A 22,311-nucleotide genomic window follows, 5' to 3' on the forward strand; every position below is an offset into this window, starting at 1 on the left:
TGGGCTTTTAAGATGGTCACTCCCAGGATTTGGGTTATGGGTTCTAAGATGCTACTTGCTTCCTGGGCTGGTCCTTTGAACTGGGGGACCATGAGGTCATTCCTTCCTGTCACATGACTGGAGAGAGCAGAGATCAGGGGAGCCACACAGAGACACAGAGAGGAGATACGGCCTATGTGTGCGTGTGCGCATGCTTGTGTGTGTGTAAAAGAGATGATGCCTGAGATCTGATGGCTTACCAGTTCTATTTCGAGGCCAGGCTCTCTTTCAGCTCCCAGTTTTTATGAGGCACTCACCCCTATATCCTTAAAAAAGCCCCCTCCACCCCCTTTTTTTTTTTTTGCGGTACGCAGGCCTCTCAGTGTTGTGGCCACTCCCGTTGCGGAGCACAGGCTCCGGACGCGCAGGCTCAGCGGCCATGGCTCACCGGCCCAGCCGCTCCGCGGCATGTGGGATCTTCCCAGACCGGGGCATGAACCCGTGTCCCCTGCATCGGCAGGCGGACTCTCAAACACTGCGCCACCAGGGAAGCCCAAGGCCCACTCTTGGGGAAGGAGTCGCCCAAGTTACACTTGGCAAGGAACCTGGAGGAAACCTTTCTGTACTGAGGAGATCTTAGACACCAAACTTCTAAGCTCAGGCTGGAGGGCAGGGAGAATGGGAAGTTGGCTCTTTGCTCTTAGCCGAAGCACCATCTGCCCCGCTTCTGTTAAAGCCAGAGGCAGCGTGAAGTTCCAGGGGGTCTCACATCTCAGAGAAGCACAATGTTCCCACAACATCCGGGGCCCATCCCAATATCTCCTCTGCCATTTCACATCCGCAGGTGGTCCTCAGACAAAACCTAGATGTAGGGCAGTTTCTGCCTCCTCCCAGCTCAGTCATATATGTGAGTGAATAAGTAACAAACTTCCAGTCGTTTCTACTTTGCAGGGTGGCAAACGTCTCAGATCAAGTGGGGCCCTCAGGATGCTCTCTATCCTCTTAACATCCTGCTCTGGGGAGTAACCACCTTCTGGTCTTAGCACAAGGATGCTGGTTGAGAAGCTTCTATTTTTCAAATATATCCCTCACCTAGAATATCTTCGTTTCTTCCCATGATAATTTGGTTGCCTCAGCATGACTGTGGCCTTTTATCAAACTTGAATGTCTCCTCTCTCATATTCAACCAAAATGTGTTTGGCTTTCTAGCTTCCTGAGAGCTCGCCTCTACTGTCTGCAAAGTGGGAACGTGGACTGGCTTAATTCCAGTTCCAGGGCTGATTTGTCAATGGCAATGTTTCAACATGTTCAAGATTTCATAGTCTTAATTCTCAACTTTGAAGAGAATTCTAGAGGATGCTTCCTTGAAATTTAAGAGAAATACCACTGGAAATGTATCAGGTTTATTACCTGGAGGTTTCTAACCTAAAGGAGGAAAAGCTAGCACTCACCTGGGTGTCAGATCTGCACTGATTCCCAGCTCTCCTACTGAGCTGTGTGGCTCTGGACAAAGAAAGTCTCTGAGCCTCAGACACCTCATCTGTAAATTGGGTATAATAACAACACCCACCCCATAGGGTTGTTGTGAAGCTTAAAAGAGATACTGCACGTCGAGTGTTTGGCTCTGTGCCCGGCACATGTCAAATGCTCAATACATAATAGATGTGGGATAACTGTCCACTGGGCTTCCTGCTGACGTTCTAGGGTTTTCTCTCTTCTCTCTTCTGGCTCACCTGGAAATGTGAGTTCTGCATCTTTGAGTTCTTCATCAGCTCTCCAAACATTCGTCTCTTTAACACAGAAAGAATATTGACAAAATTTAGCGTATGTTCTTCTTTGCCTTTTGCATCAGAGAAAAATGGATTTTTCTCAACTTTCAGATGCTACCCATTTGGATGGAATGTTGAGCCTTCCTAGGTGAGGAGGTGAGGATAGAGGTCTGCAGAAGGGGGTGTGGCTTTGGGGCAACGCTACACTGTCCTGCTGCACCTTTTAGGGAATCTCTGTTCCAGATTCCAGCAGAGAAGGAGGTGGTCAACCAAGAAGGCTATGAAGGATACTGTATTCTTCTTGGAGGACAGATCTGCTTTAGCTGGAAGCAGAGCCTCCTAGATCAGTGGAAGAGGCTGTAGATGTCCAGTGGCTTTCCACCCAGTGGAAATGTTGAAAGCCCCAGTGGCTAACCTCCCTGGCAGGGACTACAGGGGCCTGTTGGGAAGCCAGCATCACTGAAAACCTGGAGCTTGCCGCTCCCCTGGGGTTTGATTACTATTGCTGACCCTGATCTGCTCAAGACCCTGCACCTCAGGGGCAGCTCGTCAAAGAAAGAGCATCCCCTAGGCACTGGAGACACAAAAGTGAGAGGGAACTGGGGTCTCCCTTGCAGACTGACACTCCGCAGGTGAATGTGCAGTGGTGTCAGGAAGGAGACGTTCTCCTAGAGCCCTGAGCATCCACTGGGGTCGCCAACCTGATTCCTACAGCGGCCAGGAAAGGAAAAGAAGTGGGTGAAGTGAGCTGGGGTGGTGGTGGACAGCAGCAAACACACGAGCCCAGGGCCTTTCTAAGGGGCCTGGAAGATGGAGGCTTGTGATGGTGGCTTGTGGGTCTGTGGGCCTAGGGTCGCCAGATCTTCCAAGTTTCCCAGAGAAGCTGGAAATCCAGAGTATTCCAGGAAACTGCCCTATTTTGAAATGTAACTTAAAAAAAAATCCCATGAGCCAAATGGAATATATCTGTGGGCTGCCATCTTGCGACACCTGCTTCAGAACCTCCCTGCTTGGTGTCTAGTTGGTGCTCAGTAAATGTTGGAGGGGTTGCCAGATAAAATACAGGATGCCCAGTTAAATCTGAATTCCAGAATGAAGCCAACAAATTTGTGAGTGTGAATATGCCCCGTGTAATAGTTAGGACATTTATACTGAATAGCTTTTGTTGTTTATCTGAAATTAAAATTTAACTGGGCATCGTGTTTTTGGTTTGTTTGTTTTCCCCTAAATCTGGCAACCCTACCGGGTAGTCACAAAACTCAGGGAGGAAATAAGGCTGTCTTTTGGGACAGGGCATAGGTGCTTACAAGACTCTTCCATTCTCCCAGAAGGATGCTAACTCTACCCTCAGAGGACTGTCTGTGAAGGCTGATGGGCCCGTATTGAACTGACAGTTGCCCTCCAGGCATTTTCCGTGGAGAAGGCCTCGAGCCTGCAGCCACTCAGTATTTATCACAAACTCAGTTGAGACAATCACTATCCAAATTCCCAGATATTATAAAGCAGGGGTTAGTTTTAAACCAACAGCCATCTTCTCTCCCACCCCATCCCCCGCCTTTTTTTTTTGCAGAACCGTTTATCCAAGCAAAATCCCATGAGGAACTTGGGGTATAAGATAATGGAGAGCTTCTCTGGCGGGAGAAAGGTGTGTGTGCTTTGAGAGTCACACCTTTCCATGGCACCCAAAGGCTCCAGGGAACCCCAGTTTGAACATTGCTGCAAAATTCCTTCCTGGATTAAGTTCCGTCAGTGGGCAACTGGGCACTGAAGGGCAGAGCCTGGCCCCTGTGCACCTGCTTTTCCTGAACTTTACTGAACACACTGGGATGTGATGAAGGGGGTGCGGGAGGGTCTTTTTCTTTAGCCTTCTTCTATCCGTATGCTGCATAGGCCTGGCCACATGGTTCTACTTCATCATTGTGGGCGGAAGAGTACCACCCCAAGCCCCTCCCATCCCACGCTCCTCCTACACAACATCTACCAATTGTGGGGCTTCCCTGGTGGAGCAGAGGTTGAGAGTCCGCCTGCCGACGCAGGGTTCGTGTCCCGGTCCAGGAGGATGCCACATGCCGCAGAGCGGCTGGGCCCGTGAGACATGGCCGCTGAGCCTGCGCGTCTGGAGCCTGTGCTCCACAACGGGAGAGGCCACAACAGTGAGAGGCCTGCGTACCGCAAAAACAAACAAACAAACAAAACACACAAGTGGCACGGAGGAAGCCAGAATCTTGAGAATACCTGGGCCCAAGGAAATCTTGGAAGATAGTGAGTTAAAGAGAATAGTGAGGATAATGACGATGGTAGGAGAGGGTGAATGCTTTGTGGTCCTATGTGCTAAGGCTTTTGTATACAAGCTCCCATTGGGAAGGCTACGAGCTAGGTGCCATTTTTATTCTCATCTTAAAGAAGAGGGATCTGAGCTAATTAAGCAGAGGGAAGGTTAGGGGCTTTTCCTGGCTGAGACCACAAGGCAAAGCGGTGGTCACGCCCCCTAGCCAGGACTTGATTGGCTGGAGATTTGATTGGCAGGAGAGCTGAGCGGCTTCTCCTGCCAGAAGCAGCCGGTGCCCTTCAGCCTTTCTTACACTTCAAGCCCTAAGAAAGGGCTTGCGTGCTTCCCAAGTGGCAACTTCTGTGCATTTAAAAATTTCCTCTTGAAAATCCCAGCCTTAGCCCTTTCACAAAAGGTATCTGGGTTCTTTCTTGGCCGTGGCCTAGTCGTATTCACCAAAGAGAAGAGCGCGTCCCATAAGAGCTGGCGGCTTTGGGAGGACCGGGGAAGGCGTCAGCTGGCAGGAAGCTCCCTGAAAGAAATAGAGGAATCCCCACCCATCCATGAGCTGCCTATTCTTCCCCCTTAGAAACGGGGCTTGTGATGTGCCAGGCACTGCAGGCATTTTGCCATTTAACCCTCCCACTGCCCCACGGAGTAGGCCCCTTGCTAACAGTTTTGGTTGCTTTTGTTGAGGAACCTGGGATACAGAGGTCAAGCCACTTACTCAGGGTCATTCGGGGCAGCGGTGGGGCTTGACCCCTATTTGTTTGACTCCAAATCTGGCCTCTGAACTCTGAGAGACACTGCCGGCTTCTTGGGTGATGTGGGAAGTGGATTCGAGTGAGCACGGCCTGGGCCGCGGTTCCCGTCCCTCTGCCACATGGACAGAGCCACAGACCCAGTTCGCTGTGAAGGCCCAGCATCTTATACCAAGTCTCATTTTCACAGCCAGCGATATTAGTGTGGAAATAGGACTTTTGATTCTTGAAAGGTCTGCTTGGTGAATAGATGGTCAAAAATTAAAACTACAAACTCCATTTTTTTTTGGGGGGGGGCAATTCTGAGGCTAAAGATGTGTAATTTCATCTCAGTGCTTCAACACTGCCACCTCTGTGAACGGGTGAAGAGTTTCAAAGTTTCATACAGGAGGCTAAAAACCTAAGGCTCCTTGTGAAAATACTAAGTGTAAAACTTAGAAAAGAGGAATTCTACTTTCTGTTAATTTCTGCTTAAAGACAACGAAGATATACTCCCTGGAAGGAACAGATGCCAAGACAGATATATACAAGTGCCCTTTAGGATCCAGCAAAACTTTAAAATGTATTATTGTTTTCTTCCTGACAAACAGGCTGGCCTGTCCCTTGCACTGTGTATGAATGAGGCAGCCCATGAATAATGCATGTGAAGCCTGATTATGTAAATCCTCAGGTTTTCAGTACATGACAATGGCTTTTTTTGGGCCCTTCTCTGTCCCATTCTGTGGTCTGGTGTCTCTGCTTTGGGGCCTAGTCTGCCAAGCCCTGGGGGTGGGGGCGGCATTTCGGGGAGGGGTGAGCTCTCCAGAGGGCACATCAAAGGGAAAGTCACAACTCTGTCACTGGCCCAGCTCTCCCTGGCATTGCTTGGTGTGAAAGGAAACTGTCCTCTGCCTGAGGCAGCCCGATGACACATGCAGACTAAGGCCTGTGATGTTTAATTCACAGCAGTGAGCACTGGAAACACCGCATCCAGGCTCCCTCAGAGCAGGACAGCCACTTTTCATTTCTGGGGCTCTAAGCCAGAGAGCCTGTTGTCTGGAAACCTATTGCCTGGAAGGTTCGCAGGATGGAGGGCAGGCTTCTGCAAGGAACTATCTGACCATCACCTCCTGGTTGAGGAGAAGGGCACCCTTCTATGACCTTGGCCTCCTTAGAGCTCATGCAGGCAACAAACACACACATGCAAATACACACACATGCAAACACACAGCACATACTCACATGTACACACATACACGCAAGCATGCGTGTACAAATACACAGCCCCAAGTCAGAAAGACTGGAGTACTATTCTGGCTACTCAGAAGAGCAAACCCAAATCTTTATTCTCAGAGAGCTTATTCCTCGGTGTATCCCTGGCACCTGGCAGAACAATGAAAATCAGAAGCGCCGCCTTTAAAAACACTCGGGCTGTTCACTCAACTGATTGTGGTCATCATTGCAGGAGGCAGGGAAGTCAGATCATGATGCTGGACACCCTTAAGCTCAGTACAGTGCTGTGTGTCAACTATGTCTCAATAAAACTGGTAGAAAAAATAGTTATCTGGATAGAAAAAACAAGATAAAATACACGAATTATCAAAAGTTAAAAAAATACAGACGAGCTAGACTATGAGTCTCAGAAAGCACTGTTCACAACAGCCAGGACATGGAAGCAGCCTAAATGTCGATGGAGGAGTGGATAAAGAAGATGTGGTACAAATATACAGTGGAATACTACTCAGCCATAAAAAAGAGCGAAGTAATGCCATTTGCAGCAACATGGATGGACCTAGAGACTATCATACTATGTGAAGTAAGTCAGACAAAGACAAATATCATATTATATCACTTATATGTGGAATCTAAAAAAAATGATACAGGGCCTCCCTGGTGGCGCAGTGGTTGGGAGTCCGCCTGCCGATGCAGGGGATACGGGTTCGTGCCCCGGTCTGGGAGGATCCCATGTGCCACGGAGCGGCTGGGCCCGTGGGCCATGGCCGCTGGGCCTGCGCGTCCGGAGCCTGTGCTCCGCGACGGGGGAGGCCACAGCAGTGAGAGGCCCGCATACCGCAAAAAGAAAAAAAAAAAAAAAAAAAAAATGATACAAATGAGCTTAGTTACAAAACAGAAAGAGACTCACAGACTTTGAAAACAAACTTATGGTTACCAAAGTGGAAATGTGGTGGGGAGGGATAAATTAGGAGTTTGGGTTTAACATATACACAATATTATATATAAAATATATAATCAACAAGGACCTACTGTATAGCACAGGGAACTCTACTCAATATTCTGTAATAACTTATATGGGAAAGAATCTGAAAAAGAATAGATATATGTATATGTATAACTGAATCACTTTGCTGTACACCTGAAACTAACACAACTCTGTAAATCAACTATACTCCAATATAAAATAAAAATTAAATTAAAAAAAAAGAAAGTTAAAAAAAATAGAGGCAAGCTAGACTGAGTCTCAGAGAGGTTAAGCTAACACATATATATGGAATCTAAAAAAAAAAAAAAAAAAAGAAGGTTCTGATGAACCTAGGGGCAGCCCGGAATAAAGACACAGATGTAGAGAATGGACTTGAGGAAATGGGGAGGGGGAAGGGTAAGCTGTGATGAAGTGAGAGAGTGGCATGGACATATATACACTACCAAATGTAAAATAGAAAGCTAGTGGGAAGCATAGCACAGGGAGATCAGCTCATTGCTTTGCGACCACCTAGAGGGGTGGGATAAGGAGGGTGGGAGGGAGACGCAAGAGGGAGGGATCTGAGGATATACATATGCATATAGCTGATTCACTTTGTTACACAGCAGAAATGAACACAACACTGTAAAGCAATTATACTCCAATAAAGATGTTAAAAAAAAAAAAGCTGCCTGAAGTCACACAGTAAATGGCAGAACAAGAGTCTAAACCTAAGTCTGCCTAATGCTAAAGCTATTCTGCCACCTTCCTTTGCAATGAGCGAATGCATTCTGTGCTGCCTGGATCCCACTGGGACCTCAGTTGGCTGTTTCTAAAGGGAGCTGAGGGGCAGCCTCAGAGGCTCTGCTCCGAGCAGGGACCTCTCACCTTCTGCTGCCTGATCGCCCTGGTGACCCTCTTCTCCTGGTGCAGCCGCTCTTCCATGTGCGCCAGGGCCTCCTTCAGCAGCGCCTTTTCTTCGGCCTCTTTGCAGATGTCGTCCTTCAGCTTTGCCACCTGTGACTGGTACATCTGAACCGACACTTTGCTCTGCCTGAGCACACAGGAGAGACAAAGTCTCTTTTCTCCTCAGCTTTCTCACTCACCACCAATGCTCCCGACCTGGGAGATCCTCAGAACACTTCCATATATGCCTGGCTTCGCGGTTTCCTTACAAGTGGGGGGAAGGCTGAAGATGTGGGGACTAGAGGGCAGAATAAATAGCCCATTGGCTGTGGACGTGCAGCATGAAGGGGGCATAGGTTATGCTACCAGCCCCTCCCAATTTCCCAGAGAGGGTGGGGGAACGGATACTACTGAAAATAGGATGGAATTACGAAAAGCACACACATGGTGAAACATCAGACACATTTATAAAAGGTGCACCTTATTCCTTAACAGTAGGGTACTCTAACTGCTGCTTTCTTGCCCAGAGACTTGGGTCCATCAGGCCCTGAGTCACCATCCCGCCTGCCCCCCTCCACACCCAGGCCTCTGTCCTCTTGTCCTGGTCCCTACGGGTCTGCAGCTGCACCGAGGTTTAGCCTGGAGAATGGAGGCCTGGGCCTTTTGCCGGAGACATGGGCCATATTTGAGCTGTTCAATGTCCTTCTCGTATCGTCTCAAAAGCTCTTCTTTTCTCTGCAGCTGGTTCTTGAGTAGGGTGATCTTATCAAACACCAGGTACAGGTCTCTTTGTCGAAGCTGGTAGACTCTCTCCCTCTCTTTTGGGGAGAGGTGTTTCATGGACACGTGACCTGACATACCTTTGATGTTCATCAAAGTCCCGAGGGTTTTGCTCATGTCCATGTACTATGAGAAAGCATTTCGCAGGTAAGAGGCCTGGCCCAAGACCACTGGTGGCCCCTTTGAGGAGGCAAACGTCTAATTCTGTTTCATTCATTTTCTGCAGTTGCAGAGAAGAAACACATGCTTTGCAAATGAGTGCATTTGGGGTTTCTAGTACGACTTTCATTTTCCCCCGCATCCATTTACACTATGCCTTTTTGAGAATTGGGGGGAAGTGGGGAGGGGGAATGACAACAGACATAAACATTCATTCTTACTACCCAGTCTTGCAAGGAATTGGGCTCTGCAATTTCCAGCCCATGCTGGGATAGGAGATGGGTCTCGTGGAGCTACTGTAACAACTAAAATGTATGTGGAGTTGATGTTTAAACTACCTGCAGGGCACGCAGGTTTGGACAGGAGGGGACTGATGCTGGGTATACCTACCAGCTTTTCACTAAGATCTAAAGCGTCAGCCACATCCATTTTCCTTAACTTCTCAGAGACCATGATGGACTCTGGGCTGGAAAGGCCATTTTGAGGCTGAAATAAAACAAAAGAAAAAAACTCACTTGGCATTCCATTATGATTTTCTACATCCAGAAGAATAACCCAAAGAATAATGCAAGAACTGGAAAAAATAATTTGAGTGAGTTGATTTTTTATATCATCTTTATTGGAGTATAATTGCTTTACAATGGTGTGTTAGTTTCTGCTGTATCAAAAAGTGAATCAGCTATACGTATCCATATATCCCCATATCCCCTGCCTCTTGCATCTCCCTCCCACCCTCCCTATCCCACCCCTCTAGGTAGACACACAGCACCGACCTGCTCTCCCTGTGCGATGCAGCTGCTTCCCACGAGCTATCTATTTTACCTTTGGTAGCGTGTGTGTGTATATATGTCCATGCCAAGAGAGTTGGTTTTAAATCCAGTCTGACTCTGTGAACTGCTTTCTATATGACTGTGTTCCTACCCCTTCAGAGCACGACTGCCTTTGAAATGATGCATCACTTGTGCCGTTCTTTGGCCACCGTCTCGTCTGTCTTCCCTTTAGGCCAGTGGTTCTCAACCGGGGGTGACTCTGTCCACCCTACCCCCTCCAGGACATTTAGCAATGCCTGGACACATTTGTGGTTGTCATAATTGCTGCTGGCGTCTAGTGGGTAGAGGACAAGGATGCTGCTAAACACCCCACGATGCATAGGGCAGTCTCCCAAACAAAGAGTTACCTGGCTCAAAAAATCAGTACCGCTGATGTTGAGAGGACAAGCTCCAGAAAAATGGGGACCATGCGGCTTTTGCTCACTATCTCCCTCCTTGTGCCCAGCATGGCACCTGGCACCGAGTGGTGCATAGTGGGCATGTTCGTGGAATGAACGAATGAAGGTTAAGTGGAAAATAGCCTCCCTCCTTTTTATTAAAGGAATCTCATTTCTGTGCAGCAGAAACCATACCCTCACAAAATTTGGCCCAACCTTCTCCTAGTTCTGGAACCTGGTGGGTGAGCATCACTTCAGACCCTTTCCAGAGACAATGCAGATAGTGTTTGCAGCTGCATCTCCCTAAGACCCCAACCAGCCAGCTGGCTGCTGGAAGCCCAAATGACTGCATGGAATGGCCACCAGTCTGAGTAGGTTACCTGATCTGAACGACTACAAATAACCATAATAAGCCTCCTTAAAAAATAAATTGGCTTTTAATGCTTGCCATGAGCATCTCTTAGCCCTAGCATTTGTTGGCACTACCCTGAAAACCTCTGAGATTAAAAACAAAACAACTAAAAAACTATAATGGCCCCCAAAATGACTGTGATAGATAAGAGTGGACATATTTGTCTATATATCTATGGAGATGAGAATAAAAGAGGGTATCTGAAGATGACAACAAACCGGGCAGATCTGCTGCAAAAAGAACCTGAGATGCTGCTCAGTGTCTTCAGCTACCCTGAGCTGCATCCTCTGTACCTCTCCAGACGCCCCCTCTTTTCCTGAGGGGAGGGTCACTAAGGAAGAGCCTGGGCTACAGGATCCAAGCACACAGTCTCCACCCGGTCTCTGCAGGCTAGCAGACACACCACCAGGGACACACCCCTGGTGTGTCTTCAATCATTATTCTGTGACCTTGGGTGAGGTACTTGACCTCCTGAAGCCTTAATTTTTCTTATCTGTTAAATGGGGACAATAATAGTAACTATGACACAAGGCTGCTACGATCGTTCAATGACATAAGGCATGGAGCCGGCTGAGCTCAACGCCTGGCACACAGTAAGCAGTTCACAGATGTCAGCTATTCTTCCTCCTGCTCTTTCATTTAATTACTGCCAACCTTGGAGGATTGAGAGTTAGGAGGTTTCCTGCTCTGTGGTGTCAGTGGTGGGATGAGGGCTTGTTGCCAAGGAGAAGGTCTTGGAAGCAGGACCATCAGGACATGAGATCCAGCTGAGCTTCCCCCCTGGAGACGGTCCCTCTACTCCCAACCTCAGAGAAGGAAGGTTCGATTTTATCAGGAAGACCAACACGTTTCTGAAGACTCACATCTCTAGACGTGTGAGCAAATGTCTAGAAAAATTGTAGGAGAAAATGCTGGTACAGAGAGGATGACTTTATTATGTTTTCCAAAAGCTGGTTTAGACCAGCTGCCACAGCAAGCCACGCTGACCTGAGCTGTCCATTGTCATGTGTCAGTCAAACACCCGATCAAACATCCATTTAGGATACAGGGCACCTTCAACCTAACAATCAAATTACTTCTGAAAATCCTGGAAAACACAAACTATGCTCCCTAAGAAAGGAAGGTTTTCTTGGATAATACTCTTTAAATACTGTTTGACAATAATAACTATCATCTATTAAAGTGCTCGCTATGAGCTAGGCACTGGGATAAGCACTTTACATAATGATCTCCTTTAATTTTTCCATCATCATTTTACGGCTGGGAAATTGAAGTCCCAGAAAGGTTAGGAGGCTGCCCAAGGTCACAGAGCTTGCAGAGCTGGGATTAGGACACAGGTCTCTGATTCTAGAACTTGTGTCTTCTTAATCATCATGGCTCCCTTCTGCTGCCCTTTATGTGTTCATGTTTTTCAGTTTATAGCAAAAAGCAAATGTTAGGCAAGCTCATGACATACTGTTGTACATTAGCTTGTTGGATATTTTCTGCAGAATACAACATGTGATGTGAAAAGGAGGGCCCAGAGATTGTCCGGGCCAGCATCAGTGCAATGCTATATCATGCTGTACATGATGGCAAGCCGCCTTTCTATTCAAACATTGGATCGGTGGTACGGCCAGGCACTGATCAGTCCATACAGGTGCCAGCCCATCAGGGAGGACCTGGCCTCGAACCAATGATGTATACAGTGGTGCCAGGGCACACGGCTAGTGTCTGTCCTCATGCCCACCCTCCCCACGTGTCAGTCAATGCAGAGACAAAGTTTCTTTGGTTACCGTTCCGATCTCTACTCTTGAAAAAGTTGGCAAGTCAGGTTTTACATCCAATATTTTCTGAACATTTTTTTCCATCCCGAGGGTCTTTAAGTCTAGAAATGATCCATCCATGTGGTCCTTGTGATCTATAAAAGAAATAACTTACACTCAAAAGAAAGGCTCAGGAAGAAGTTACTGCATGTAAAAGTCACAGCTGCTATTTACTGGACACTTACCACAGGCCAGTACTAATTAGCTCACCATCCTCCCTTGGCAGGTGAGGCATCGAGGCCCAGAGAGGTGAAATGACTTGTCCAAGGCCACACAGCTCATATGAGGCTGCAGCCTCCCAGGGCGGGGGCACTGAGGGGGAACCTTCGGCCACAGGTGTGAGGATGGACTTGAACCCAGGCTTCTGTGTCCTAGCCCAGGGCTCCACCCAGCAGCAAGCTTGGCTCCTTGAAAGCCCTATTCCCTCTAAACACGGTATTTATCCTGGGAAGTTCCCCAAGGTTGGTCCTTGCACAGCATCCGTCTATGAAAAAGTCCCAGGGGAGGCGCCATCATTCACCTGGTGTGATCACTGCTTGGCTGAGGCCCCACTGGGCGTGGGCACGCATGGGTATGCAGAGTTGGAGGGGATGGCGTGTCAGAATGGAAGAGGTGGTTGGGTGAATGATGCCTCCCCCCCAAAGATGTCTGGGTCCTAATCCTTAGAGCCTATGAACATTACCTGACAGGGCAGAAGGACCTTTGCAGATGTGATGAAGGTAAGGATCTTGAGATGCGGGCTTATCCTGGATTAGCTGGGGGGACCCAATATAGGTGCATGGGTTCTTACAAGAAGCAGACACAGGGAGTCTGACTACAGACAGACAGAGACGGTGATGTGACAGAAGCAGAGAGTTGAAGGTGCTCCTCTGCCGTGAGCCAAGGAAAGCGGGGAATTTTTATTTCCTCGCCTTTTCCAGTCTAGAGACTAGAAAAGGCAAGGAAACGGATTCTTTCCTAGAGCCTCCAGAAGGAACCAGCCCCTTGCCTTTACCTTAGCGAAACTGATTTTGGACCTTTGGCCTCCAGAACTGTAAAAGAATAAAGATGAGTTGTGTTAAGCCCCTAAGTTTGTGGTAATTTGTTAGAACAGCCATAGGAAACTAATATGGGGGGTGAAGGCAGGAGGTAGGATGAGAGGTGGGGAAATGCAGTGCATGTTCTGGAAGAGCTTAATTGGGTTAGAGCAGATGATGGGGGAGGGGAGGAGTAGAGGGAAGAGTCGGGATGGAACGATGAGCTCAGTTTGTGGCCAGCCTAGAACAGTAGCCTAAAGAGTATAAACTTGATTTAAACATCACTGAAATGTCACGAGTGTGACCTGTGTGCCCGGCCCTCTGCCAAGCAATCAACGCATCACCCCACTGTATTGTCCCGCCATCGCCTCCTTTTACACATGAGGCAGTCGGGCTCTGAGACCTGTGGCTGCTGGACGCCACACAGCTGGCAAATGGCTGAGCCAGGGCTTGGGATCACAGTGGTGTGACTCCAGGATCTGAGTCACTGCTATTTCAGCTTCTGATGGAGCAGTGAGTTGGCTTAATGAAGGGTGATTTTTTTTTTCAGAAAAATAACCGGGATGTATCAGAGACGAAGGAGCCAGCAGCATTTCTCAGCTGCAGCATCTCGACGTGTTGGGCTGGACAGTCCTCGTCGTGGGAGCCGTCCTGGGCACCGTAGGACGTTTAGCAGCATCCCTGGCCTCCACCTACTGGCTGCCAGGAGCATCACCCACCCAAGCTGTAATTATCAAAGATGAGAGGGTTTCAAGAAAGCAAACCGAGAGGGTTGGGTAGGCCAGAGAGAACATGGCGGGGGGAGGAAGCTGGGGTTTCAGTGCAGGGGGGGCCACGTCAGTTGCCAAAGAGGCAAAGACAATGTGGGAAGTTGGTGGTGAGCACACAGGGTGTAATGCACTTCAAGGTCTTAGTGGGACCGGAGTACAAGCAGTAGAAAAGGAGCTAAAGAAGCAGTGGTCCCAGTGAAGATGCACCAGCTTGAAGTGCATGTTTGATGACGAAGGAGAAAGATAGAGTGGGAGGCTGTAGACGCTGAAGAAGGAGGTCGTGATTCAGGAGCTTGTGCACAAGGTGGTCTGGGAGGGAGAGAGAAGGGGAGACTCAGGGAGGGAAGAGCTGCATTTGGAAAGAGAACGTAGTGAGGGAAGATGGAGGGAAAGGAGGAAAGGTGGGTGCGGAGAGAGACAGGAGGGGAGCTGAATAGGCTCGTGCCTGGGCCCTTGACCTCTGACAATGCCACTTGCTGAGAATTTCCAGCTTGGAAGAGTGAGAATAATAATATTATAATAATAGCTATTCAGTATTAACCACTTGCCATGTGCCAGGCACCATGCCAGAAGTTTACCACGTGATATTTTCTGATCATTACAAACAGCCTAGCAAGGAAATGTGTTTGCATTTATAGGTGAGACACAGACGCCCAGCAAGGTTAAGCTATGGAGCTGGTAAGCAGTAGGATCAGAATTCAGACCTAGGTCTCTCATTCTCTTTTCAGAGAGACTAGAGGCTGGAGACTGAAGCGCTGGGCTGGCTTATGTGAAGGGTGCGTGAGGAGAGGGGCACTGGGTGGATCCCGAGATGGCAGAGATGGGTGATGCAGACTTGGGCTGTTGGAAAGAGGGATTTTCTTCTCTGGGAGAAGCAGCAATTCTTGATTATAGTTCTGGTTACAAAATTTACACATGCCTGTTACACAAATCCAAACAGGGCAGAAACCCATAAAGTGGAAAGTGTCCCCCCGCTGTATCCTCAGTGGCCGGCACACAGTAGGGCTGCAATAAATAGTTGTTGAACGACTGAGGGAAAGTCAAGGCTCACGCAGTCTTATCATGCTGGGATAATACTCTCAACACTTTTATGTCTTTTCCTCCAGATTTCTCCTGTGGTTGGATATTGGCATTTGAAAAAAAAAAAAAAAGAAAAAAAAGGGGAGAACACTGTGCATATTGTATTACAACTTTCTTTTTTTTCACATAAAAATACTGTGTATCTTGGATATCTGAGAAAGAGCGATTTTCTATGTATGCAGGGAATCCTTTTATTTGCAACAAAGTCTTGCAGAAATAGACACAATCAACTGAGCTTGCAAAGATCAATGTAAAAAGTCCTTTCTTTCCCTTATCAAAAGAAGCTGAGAAACCAGGCAGGAGGAGAGGGGAGCTGACTTTTAAGGTCCTCCTTAGATGTTTCCTGTCTTCCAGTGGGACCACACAGTAATCCTTCACCAATTAGATTTTTTTTTTTTTAGGTCGCAGCTTTTTTATTTTTTAATTGAGATATAGTCAATGTAAAATATTGTATGTTTCAGGTGTACAACATAGTGATTCACAATTTTTAAAGGTTATATTCCATTTATAGTTATTATAAAATATTGGCTATGGGCTTCCCTGGTGGCGCAGTGGTTGAGAGTCTGCCTGCTAATGCAGGGGACACGGGTTCGGGCCCTGGTCTGGGAGGATCCCAAATGCCGCGGAGCGACTAGGCCTGTGAGCCACAACTACTGAGCCTGCGCGTCTGGAGCCTGTGTTCCGCAATGAGAGAGGCCGCGATAGTGAGTGGCCCCCGCTTGCCACAACTAGAGAAAGCCCTCGCACAGAAACGAAGACCCAAGACAGCCAAAAAAATAAATAAATGAACAAATGTGGGGTTTAAAAAAAAAAGAAAAAAAATTAGGAAAAAGTGAAATTAAAAAAAATATATTGGCTATATTCCCTGTGCTGTAAAATATATCATTGTAGCTTATTTATTTTATACATAGTAGTTTGTACCTCTTTTTTTTAAAATTGGAGTATAGCTGCTTTACGATGTTGTGTTAGTTTCAACTGTACAGCAACGTGAATCAGCTCTATGTATTCATATAGCCCCTCTTTTTTGAATTTCCTTCCCATTCTGGTCACAAAAGGATGGAACGCTTCATGAATTTCCGTGTCATCCTTGCACAGGGGCCATGTTAATCTTCTCTGTATTGTTCCGATTTTAGTATATGTGCTGCTGAAGTGAGCACGGTAGTTTGTTCCTCTTATTTCCCTACCTCTAACTTGTCCCTCCCCCTTTCCCGCTCCCCACTGGTAACCACTAGTTTGTTTTCTATATCTATGAGTCTATTTCTTTTTTTCTTATATTCACTAGTTTTATTTTTTAGATTCCACATAAAAGTCATATCATACAGTATTTGTCTTTCTCTGTCTGACTTATTTCACTAAGCATAGTACCCTCCAAGTCCATCCATGTTGCTGCAAATGGCAAAATTGCATTCTTTTTTATGGCTGAGTACTATTCCACTGCATATATATATATATATATATATATATATATATATATATATATCACATCTATTTTTTGGGGGGGCCACACCATGCAGCTTCTGGGATCTTAGTTCCCCAACCAGGGACTGAACCTGGGCCGTAGCAGTGAAAGCGTCAACTCCTATCCACTGGACCGCCAGGGAATTCCCTACTGCATCTTCCTTATCCACTCATCTGTGGATGGGCACTTAGGTTGCTTTCATGTCTTGGCTATCGTAAATAATGCTGCTATGAACATTGGGGTGCATGTATCTTTCTGAATTAGTGTTTTCCATTTTAGAGGAATAAATACCCAGGAGTGGAATTGCTGGATCATGTGGTAGTTCTATTTTTAGTGTTTTGAGAAACCTTCAAACTGTTTTCCGTAGTGGCCACACCAATTTACATTTCCACCAACAGTGTACAAGGGTTCCCTTTTCTCCATAGCCTCGCCAACAGTTGTTATTTGTGTTCTTTTTGGTGACGGCCATTCTGACAGGTGTTAGGTGATATCTTAACCAATCAGATCTTTAGTAGTGACCCCAATCTCCTGGGCTGCTCATGACATGATCCAACAATAGTTACTCAACCTGGATTTCCCTGAGGGATTTATTCCAGGATTTTACAGACCTAGCTCATTACGTGCGTTTTATCCCTTAGGACAATATTTTAAAAGGCAGGTAGTATGGTGGTTCAGAGCAGGGGCTTTGAGGTCAGAGGGACCTGGATGGAGTCCCAGCTTTACCACTGGGCAGCTAGGAAATGCAGCCCATTGTCAAGAGCCGAGGAAGAAGGCCTGGGAAGAGAACTGAGTGCTCACGGCTAAGAAAATCTGACTAGCTGTCAAATAGAGATGCGGCAGGGGTCACAGGTAAAGGCGCCTCGGCGTGAGTAAATCACGCTGCCCTACCTGTGTGCATACCCATCTGCTTGCCATCCACATTTAGTTCACATTAAATCAACAAGTATTCAAGGCTGATGCGGATGGCAGCTACCGTTTCCTAAGGCTTATGTGTGACCCCATGATTTGGGTACCACGTCGTTTAATCCTCACAACTACCTGGTGAGATCTTAACCCCATTTTATAACCAAGTAAACAGAGGCACACAGAAGTCGAGATCTGCTCACACAATGAGTAAGCGCACACTTGAGAGTCACACCTTAGCAGCTGGTCTCCAAAGCCTGAACTCAGACTTATTCGCTCTAATGCAAATGGGGCTTTGCTGGGGCGAGGCCCGCGGCGCGCATCAGACACCCTTCACTCCAGGGAATGAAACTCTCAGGTTTGTCTCTGTTCAAGTTAACGACAGAACCTGTCCTCTAGGACCTGGGCATGTACCTGGTACCCCTCTGGATCTTCGGAGGGCGTGTGGGGTCACAGAAAAAGCACAAGTGCCAGGATCACAACGACCTCAGTTTGAGTCCTGACCCTACCATGTACCAGCTGTGTGACTTTGAGCAAGTTTCTTAATGTTATTGATACTCAGTTTCCTTACTTGCAAAATAAAGACGACAATAGTACCTGGCTCATTGGGCTGTTGGAAGATGAAAGTACACAGTACATGTAAAACAACTAACACAGTGACAAGTACCCAGGAGGAGTTAAACAAACCATGGTTCCTACCCTCCTCTTAGGAACTGTGAACACACAAGGCTCTTAGGACTGCTTGTGTATGGTGATGAGTGACTGGGGGAACCCCTGCTGGCCTCAGTAATGGGAAGTACCTTGAATCACTTATCATGGTGGACTAACACATAAAAAGTTTTTGAGCCAGCTTCTTTTTTTTTTTTTGCGGTACGTGGGCGTCTCACTGTTGTGGCCTCTCCTGTTGCGGAGCACAGGCTCCGGACGCGCAGGCTCAGCGGCCATGGCTCACGGGCCCAGCCGCTCCGCGGCATGTGGGATCTTCCCGGACTGGGGCACGAACCCGTGTCCCCTGCATGAGCAGGCGGACTCTCAACCACTGCGCCACCAGGGAAGCCCCTGATGGCTTAATTTTGCAACCCATGTTTCTTTACGGGAATGTATGACTAGATTTAGAGGCAGAGGCTTCAGTGACTCCTAAAGCCTGGGGAGGGGGCAGTGCACACATTGCTTGGCCCCGCTGTTACTAGGATAGAGATCATGGTCTTTCCTTGTTTTAGTTCTGATTTTGAAGAACAGCTAGAACCGTGGGCCACATCTCTCTTGGTTTCACGCACACTCAGACTCTGCCATGATTACAACGACAGTAATACGGGGGTTGGGGAGGGGCTGGGTTGCCGGGAGCAATGCAGCGCCCCCGTTCTCTACGCTATCGGGGAGGGGCAGGCACTTACAGAAAAGTTCATCTGGATTTTGCCTCTCTTTTTTTTCTTAAACCCCACATTTGTTTATTTATTTATTTTTTTGGCTGTCTTGGGTCTTCGTTTCTGTGAGAGGGCTTTCTCTAGTTGCGGCAAGCAGGGGCCAATCCTCATCGCGGTGCGCGGGCCTCTCACTATCGCGGCCTCTCGTTGCGGAGCACAGGCTCCAGACACGCAGGCTCAGTAGTTGTGGCTCACGGGCCTAGCTGCTCCGCGGCATGTGGGATCCTCCCAGACCAGGGCTCGAACCCGTGTCCCCTGCATTAGCAGGCAGACTCCCAACCACTGTGCCACCAGGGAAGCCTTGCCTTTCTTTTTAAACACGTTTAAAAGAAATTCACACCACCTTCTGGATTACCTTAGACATATCCTGGCTGGGGTTGCTTAATCACCAGAGTGAAAATCACTCCTCTATTCTCATTCATTATTGTAAGAATGTCAAATTTGCGCAGCCTCTCTGGAGAGCGCTTTGGCAAGAAGGATCAACGATAAATGTTGGAGTTTCCCAGGTGTGGCCCTGGGCTCTCCCTTCTCATTCAATACTTTCTTCCTAGTGATACCATTCACACGTATGGCTTTAATCACCATCCATCCATCCACCCGTCCATCCATCCCATCTGACTAAGCACCCGCTATGTGGCACATGTTCTTCTGGGTTCCGGGGCCACATCACTGATACCGTTGGATATCCAGGGTGACAGCTGCGTCCTTGGCACCTCACTTTGGATGTCTACAGGCACCTCACACTCATCTTTCCTCTCAAACCTGGTCCTCCTGTGGCATTCTTTACTCTGGATTTTAGTGAAGGAACCACATCTGTACTTTTAACACAAGCCAGAAACCTGGAGACCTGTAGCCCCCTTTCTCTCCATCACTTCCCTTCTAGCCATATCTAACTCCATCACTGAGGCCTGTTGATTCATCTCTTAAATGCCCCTGGAATCTTCTCTCTTGCTCCGTCCCCTCCATTGCCACAGTGAGGGCCACCATCATGTCTTGTGAGAGCCTCCTAACTGCTCTCCCGGGGTTCTGTGCTGGCCACCTTCCTGTACATTTTCCACTCGTGGCCAAGATGACTGTCTCCAAATGCAAGCCTGTTCCATCAGTTCCTTACTTAAAACCTTTCGTGGGCTTCTCTCTGCTCTCAGGTTAAAGCAGAGCTTCTTACCAGGGCTCTGCAAGACCCCGGCCACACCATGATACAGCCCCTGTGGACCTCCTTCACCAGTCCCTGCCCTCCGCCTCCATTTCTTTTAGTCCCGTGAGTTTTCCATGCTTCCTGCGATCCCACCACGCTGCTCCCTCCACCCAGAATGCCCTCCCCTCCCCTCTTTGGCAAATAACTCCTATGCACCCTGCAGGTGCCCTGCCGTCCCTGACCAGGTCAGAGCCCTGCACTTCTCCTTCAAAGCAACTGTCATGATTAAAGTTTTACATGTGAGTGATTTTTCAGTTAATGCCCCACCCCTATTCCTCCCTGAGACCCTAAGATCTACAAGCGCAGGGAGAGTGCCTGTTAGTTCCCCAATATTTTATAATGAAAGATTTCAAATGTACAGTGAAGAGGGAGGAATTTTACAGCCAACATCCATATACCCCATAACCTGAATTCTACCTGTTTCTGACCCCATTATATTTCCAACCTGCACTGTGCCTGGTATCTAGGAGGCCTGCGATAAATCTTTGTTGAATGAAAGTGGTTCATATCCTTCCACATCTAGGATGATAAAGATAAGATGAACAGGTATGTGTGAATAATATTTATGTCAGCCTCATCTATTAAGTGTGAAAAACTGGAAGCAACTTAAATGCCCATTATAGAGGACTGGCTAAATAAATTACGGTACACCCTTCAGAATGGGGTTCCTTGCCATCAGTGACAGCGATGATGTAGATCTGTGTGTATTGATATGGAAGGGTGCTCCAGATGTACTGTTAGGAATGAAACTAAAGGAAATTGGGTATAATATGACATTATTCTTTTGTAAAGTTAAAAAATCAATACACGTGGATAGGTAGTGCCTATTTTATGCCAGGTACTATTTTAAGTACTTTACATGTATCAATGCATTTTAATCCTCACAAAAATCCTAAGGGGTGAGTATTCCCTATTATCCCCATTTTACAGGTAAAGAAACAGGCACAGAGAGGGGAAGTAACTTGCCTAGAATCACACAGCTCTTTCCATGGGAAAATGCCCTGGAAGTTCCACACAAAATATGATAGTAGTGATGATACCAAACGCTAGCGAGGATGTGAAGCAACAGGAACTCTCATTCACTGTTGGCGGGAACGCAAAACAGCCACTTTGGAAAAGAGCTTTGTGGTTTTCTTAAAAACTAAACGTACTCTACGGACTTCCCTGGTGGCCTAGTGGTTAAGAATCCGCCTGCCAATGCAAGGGACACAGGTTCAAGCCCTGGTCTGGGAAGATCCCACATGCCACGGAGCAACTAAGCCTGTGTGCCACAACTACTGAGCCTGTGCTCTAGAGCCCGTGAGCCACAACTACTGAGACCGTGTGCCACAACTACTGAAGCCTGCGCACCTAGAGCCCATGCAACGCAACAAGAGAAGCCACTGCAATGAGAAGCCCGTGCACCACAAGGAAGAGTAGCCCCCGCTTGCCGTAACTAGAGAAAGCCCGTGCGCAGCAATGAAGACCCAATGCAGCCAAAAATAAATAAAATAAAATAAATTAATTAAAAAAAAAACTAAATGTACTCTAACCACATGATTCAGCAACCGCGCCCTTGGTATTTACTCAAAGAAGTTGAAAACATGTCCACACAAAACCCTGCATGTGGACGTTTATGGCAGCTTTATTCATAACTGCCAAAACTTGGAAGCCACCAGGATGTCCTTCAGTAGGTGAATGGATAATGGAATATTATTGGGCACTTAAAAAGAAAAAAAGAGCTATCAAGCCATGAAAAGACTTGGAGGAAATGAAAATGCATATTACTAAATAAAAAAACTAATCTGAAAAGTTGTATGATTCCAACTACATGATATCCTGGAAAAGGCAAAAACTATGGCGACGGTAAAAAGATCTGTGGTTGCCAGGGGCTGCGGGGGGGCTGGGAGGGAGCACAGAGGATTTTCAGGGCAGTGAAACTATTCTTTTTTTGGGGGGGGGATAGGTTCTTTTATTTGGAATAAAAATGTCCAGTTTTGAAAAGAAAAGACGTTATCTTAAAAACTTAAGTCCTCAAACCACAGGTTTCCCCATGACGAGTTGAATTCCTGAACACTGCAGAGGGATTACTGGAGATGTTGATTACTTAAGGCACTAATAGGAAGGCACTGAAGAACAGCAGGGCCAGGCTTCAATCAGACAAACATGCGCTGCCATGGAGGAATTGCATAGGCTGGCTCTGAAGTTGGCTTCTCCTTTGCTTCTTTTTATTTTGTTAAACTTGTAGCTTTACTTTCC

The 22,311-nt window shown here is 47.3% G+C and overlaps 1 protein-coding gene across 1 annotated transcript in view; it reads right to left on the reverse strand.

Annotated features, from left to right (window-relative positions):
* The window catches only part of LOC309808919 (forkhead-associated domain-containing protein 1-like), a gene marked incomplete at its 5' end in the record, with an annotated part of 100,500 nt that overhangs the window by 667 nt on the left and 77,522 nt on the right, over positions 1 to 22,311 (reverse strand). The window contains 4 exons of the mRNA XM_082629486.1: positions 7,846 to 8,011; positions 8,549 to 8,769; positions 9,193 to 9,288; positions 12,197 to 12,292. Of these exons, the coding sequence (XP_082485612.1) occupies positions 7,846 to 8,011; positions 8,549 to 8,769; positions 9,193 to 9,288; positions 12,197 to 12,292 (579 nt within the window). The remainder of the gene's footprint in view (positions 1 to 7,845; positions 8,012 to 8,548; positions 8,770 to 9,192; positions 9,289 to 12,196; positions 12,293 to 22,311) is intronic.

This window comes from Mesoplodon mirus (assembly GCF_964341445.2).
Source record: "Mesoplodon mirus genome assembly, chromosome: 7".
Taxonomy (NCBI): domain Eukaryota; kingdom Metazoa; phylum Chordata; class Mammalia; order Artiodactyla; family Ziphiidae; genus Mesoplodon; species Mesoplodon mirus.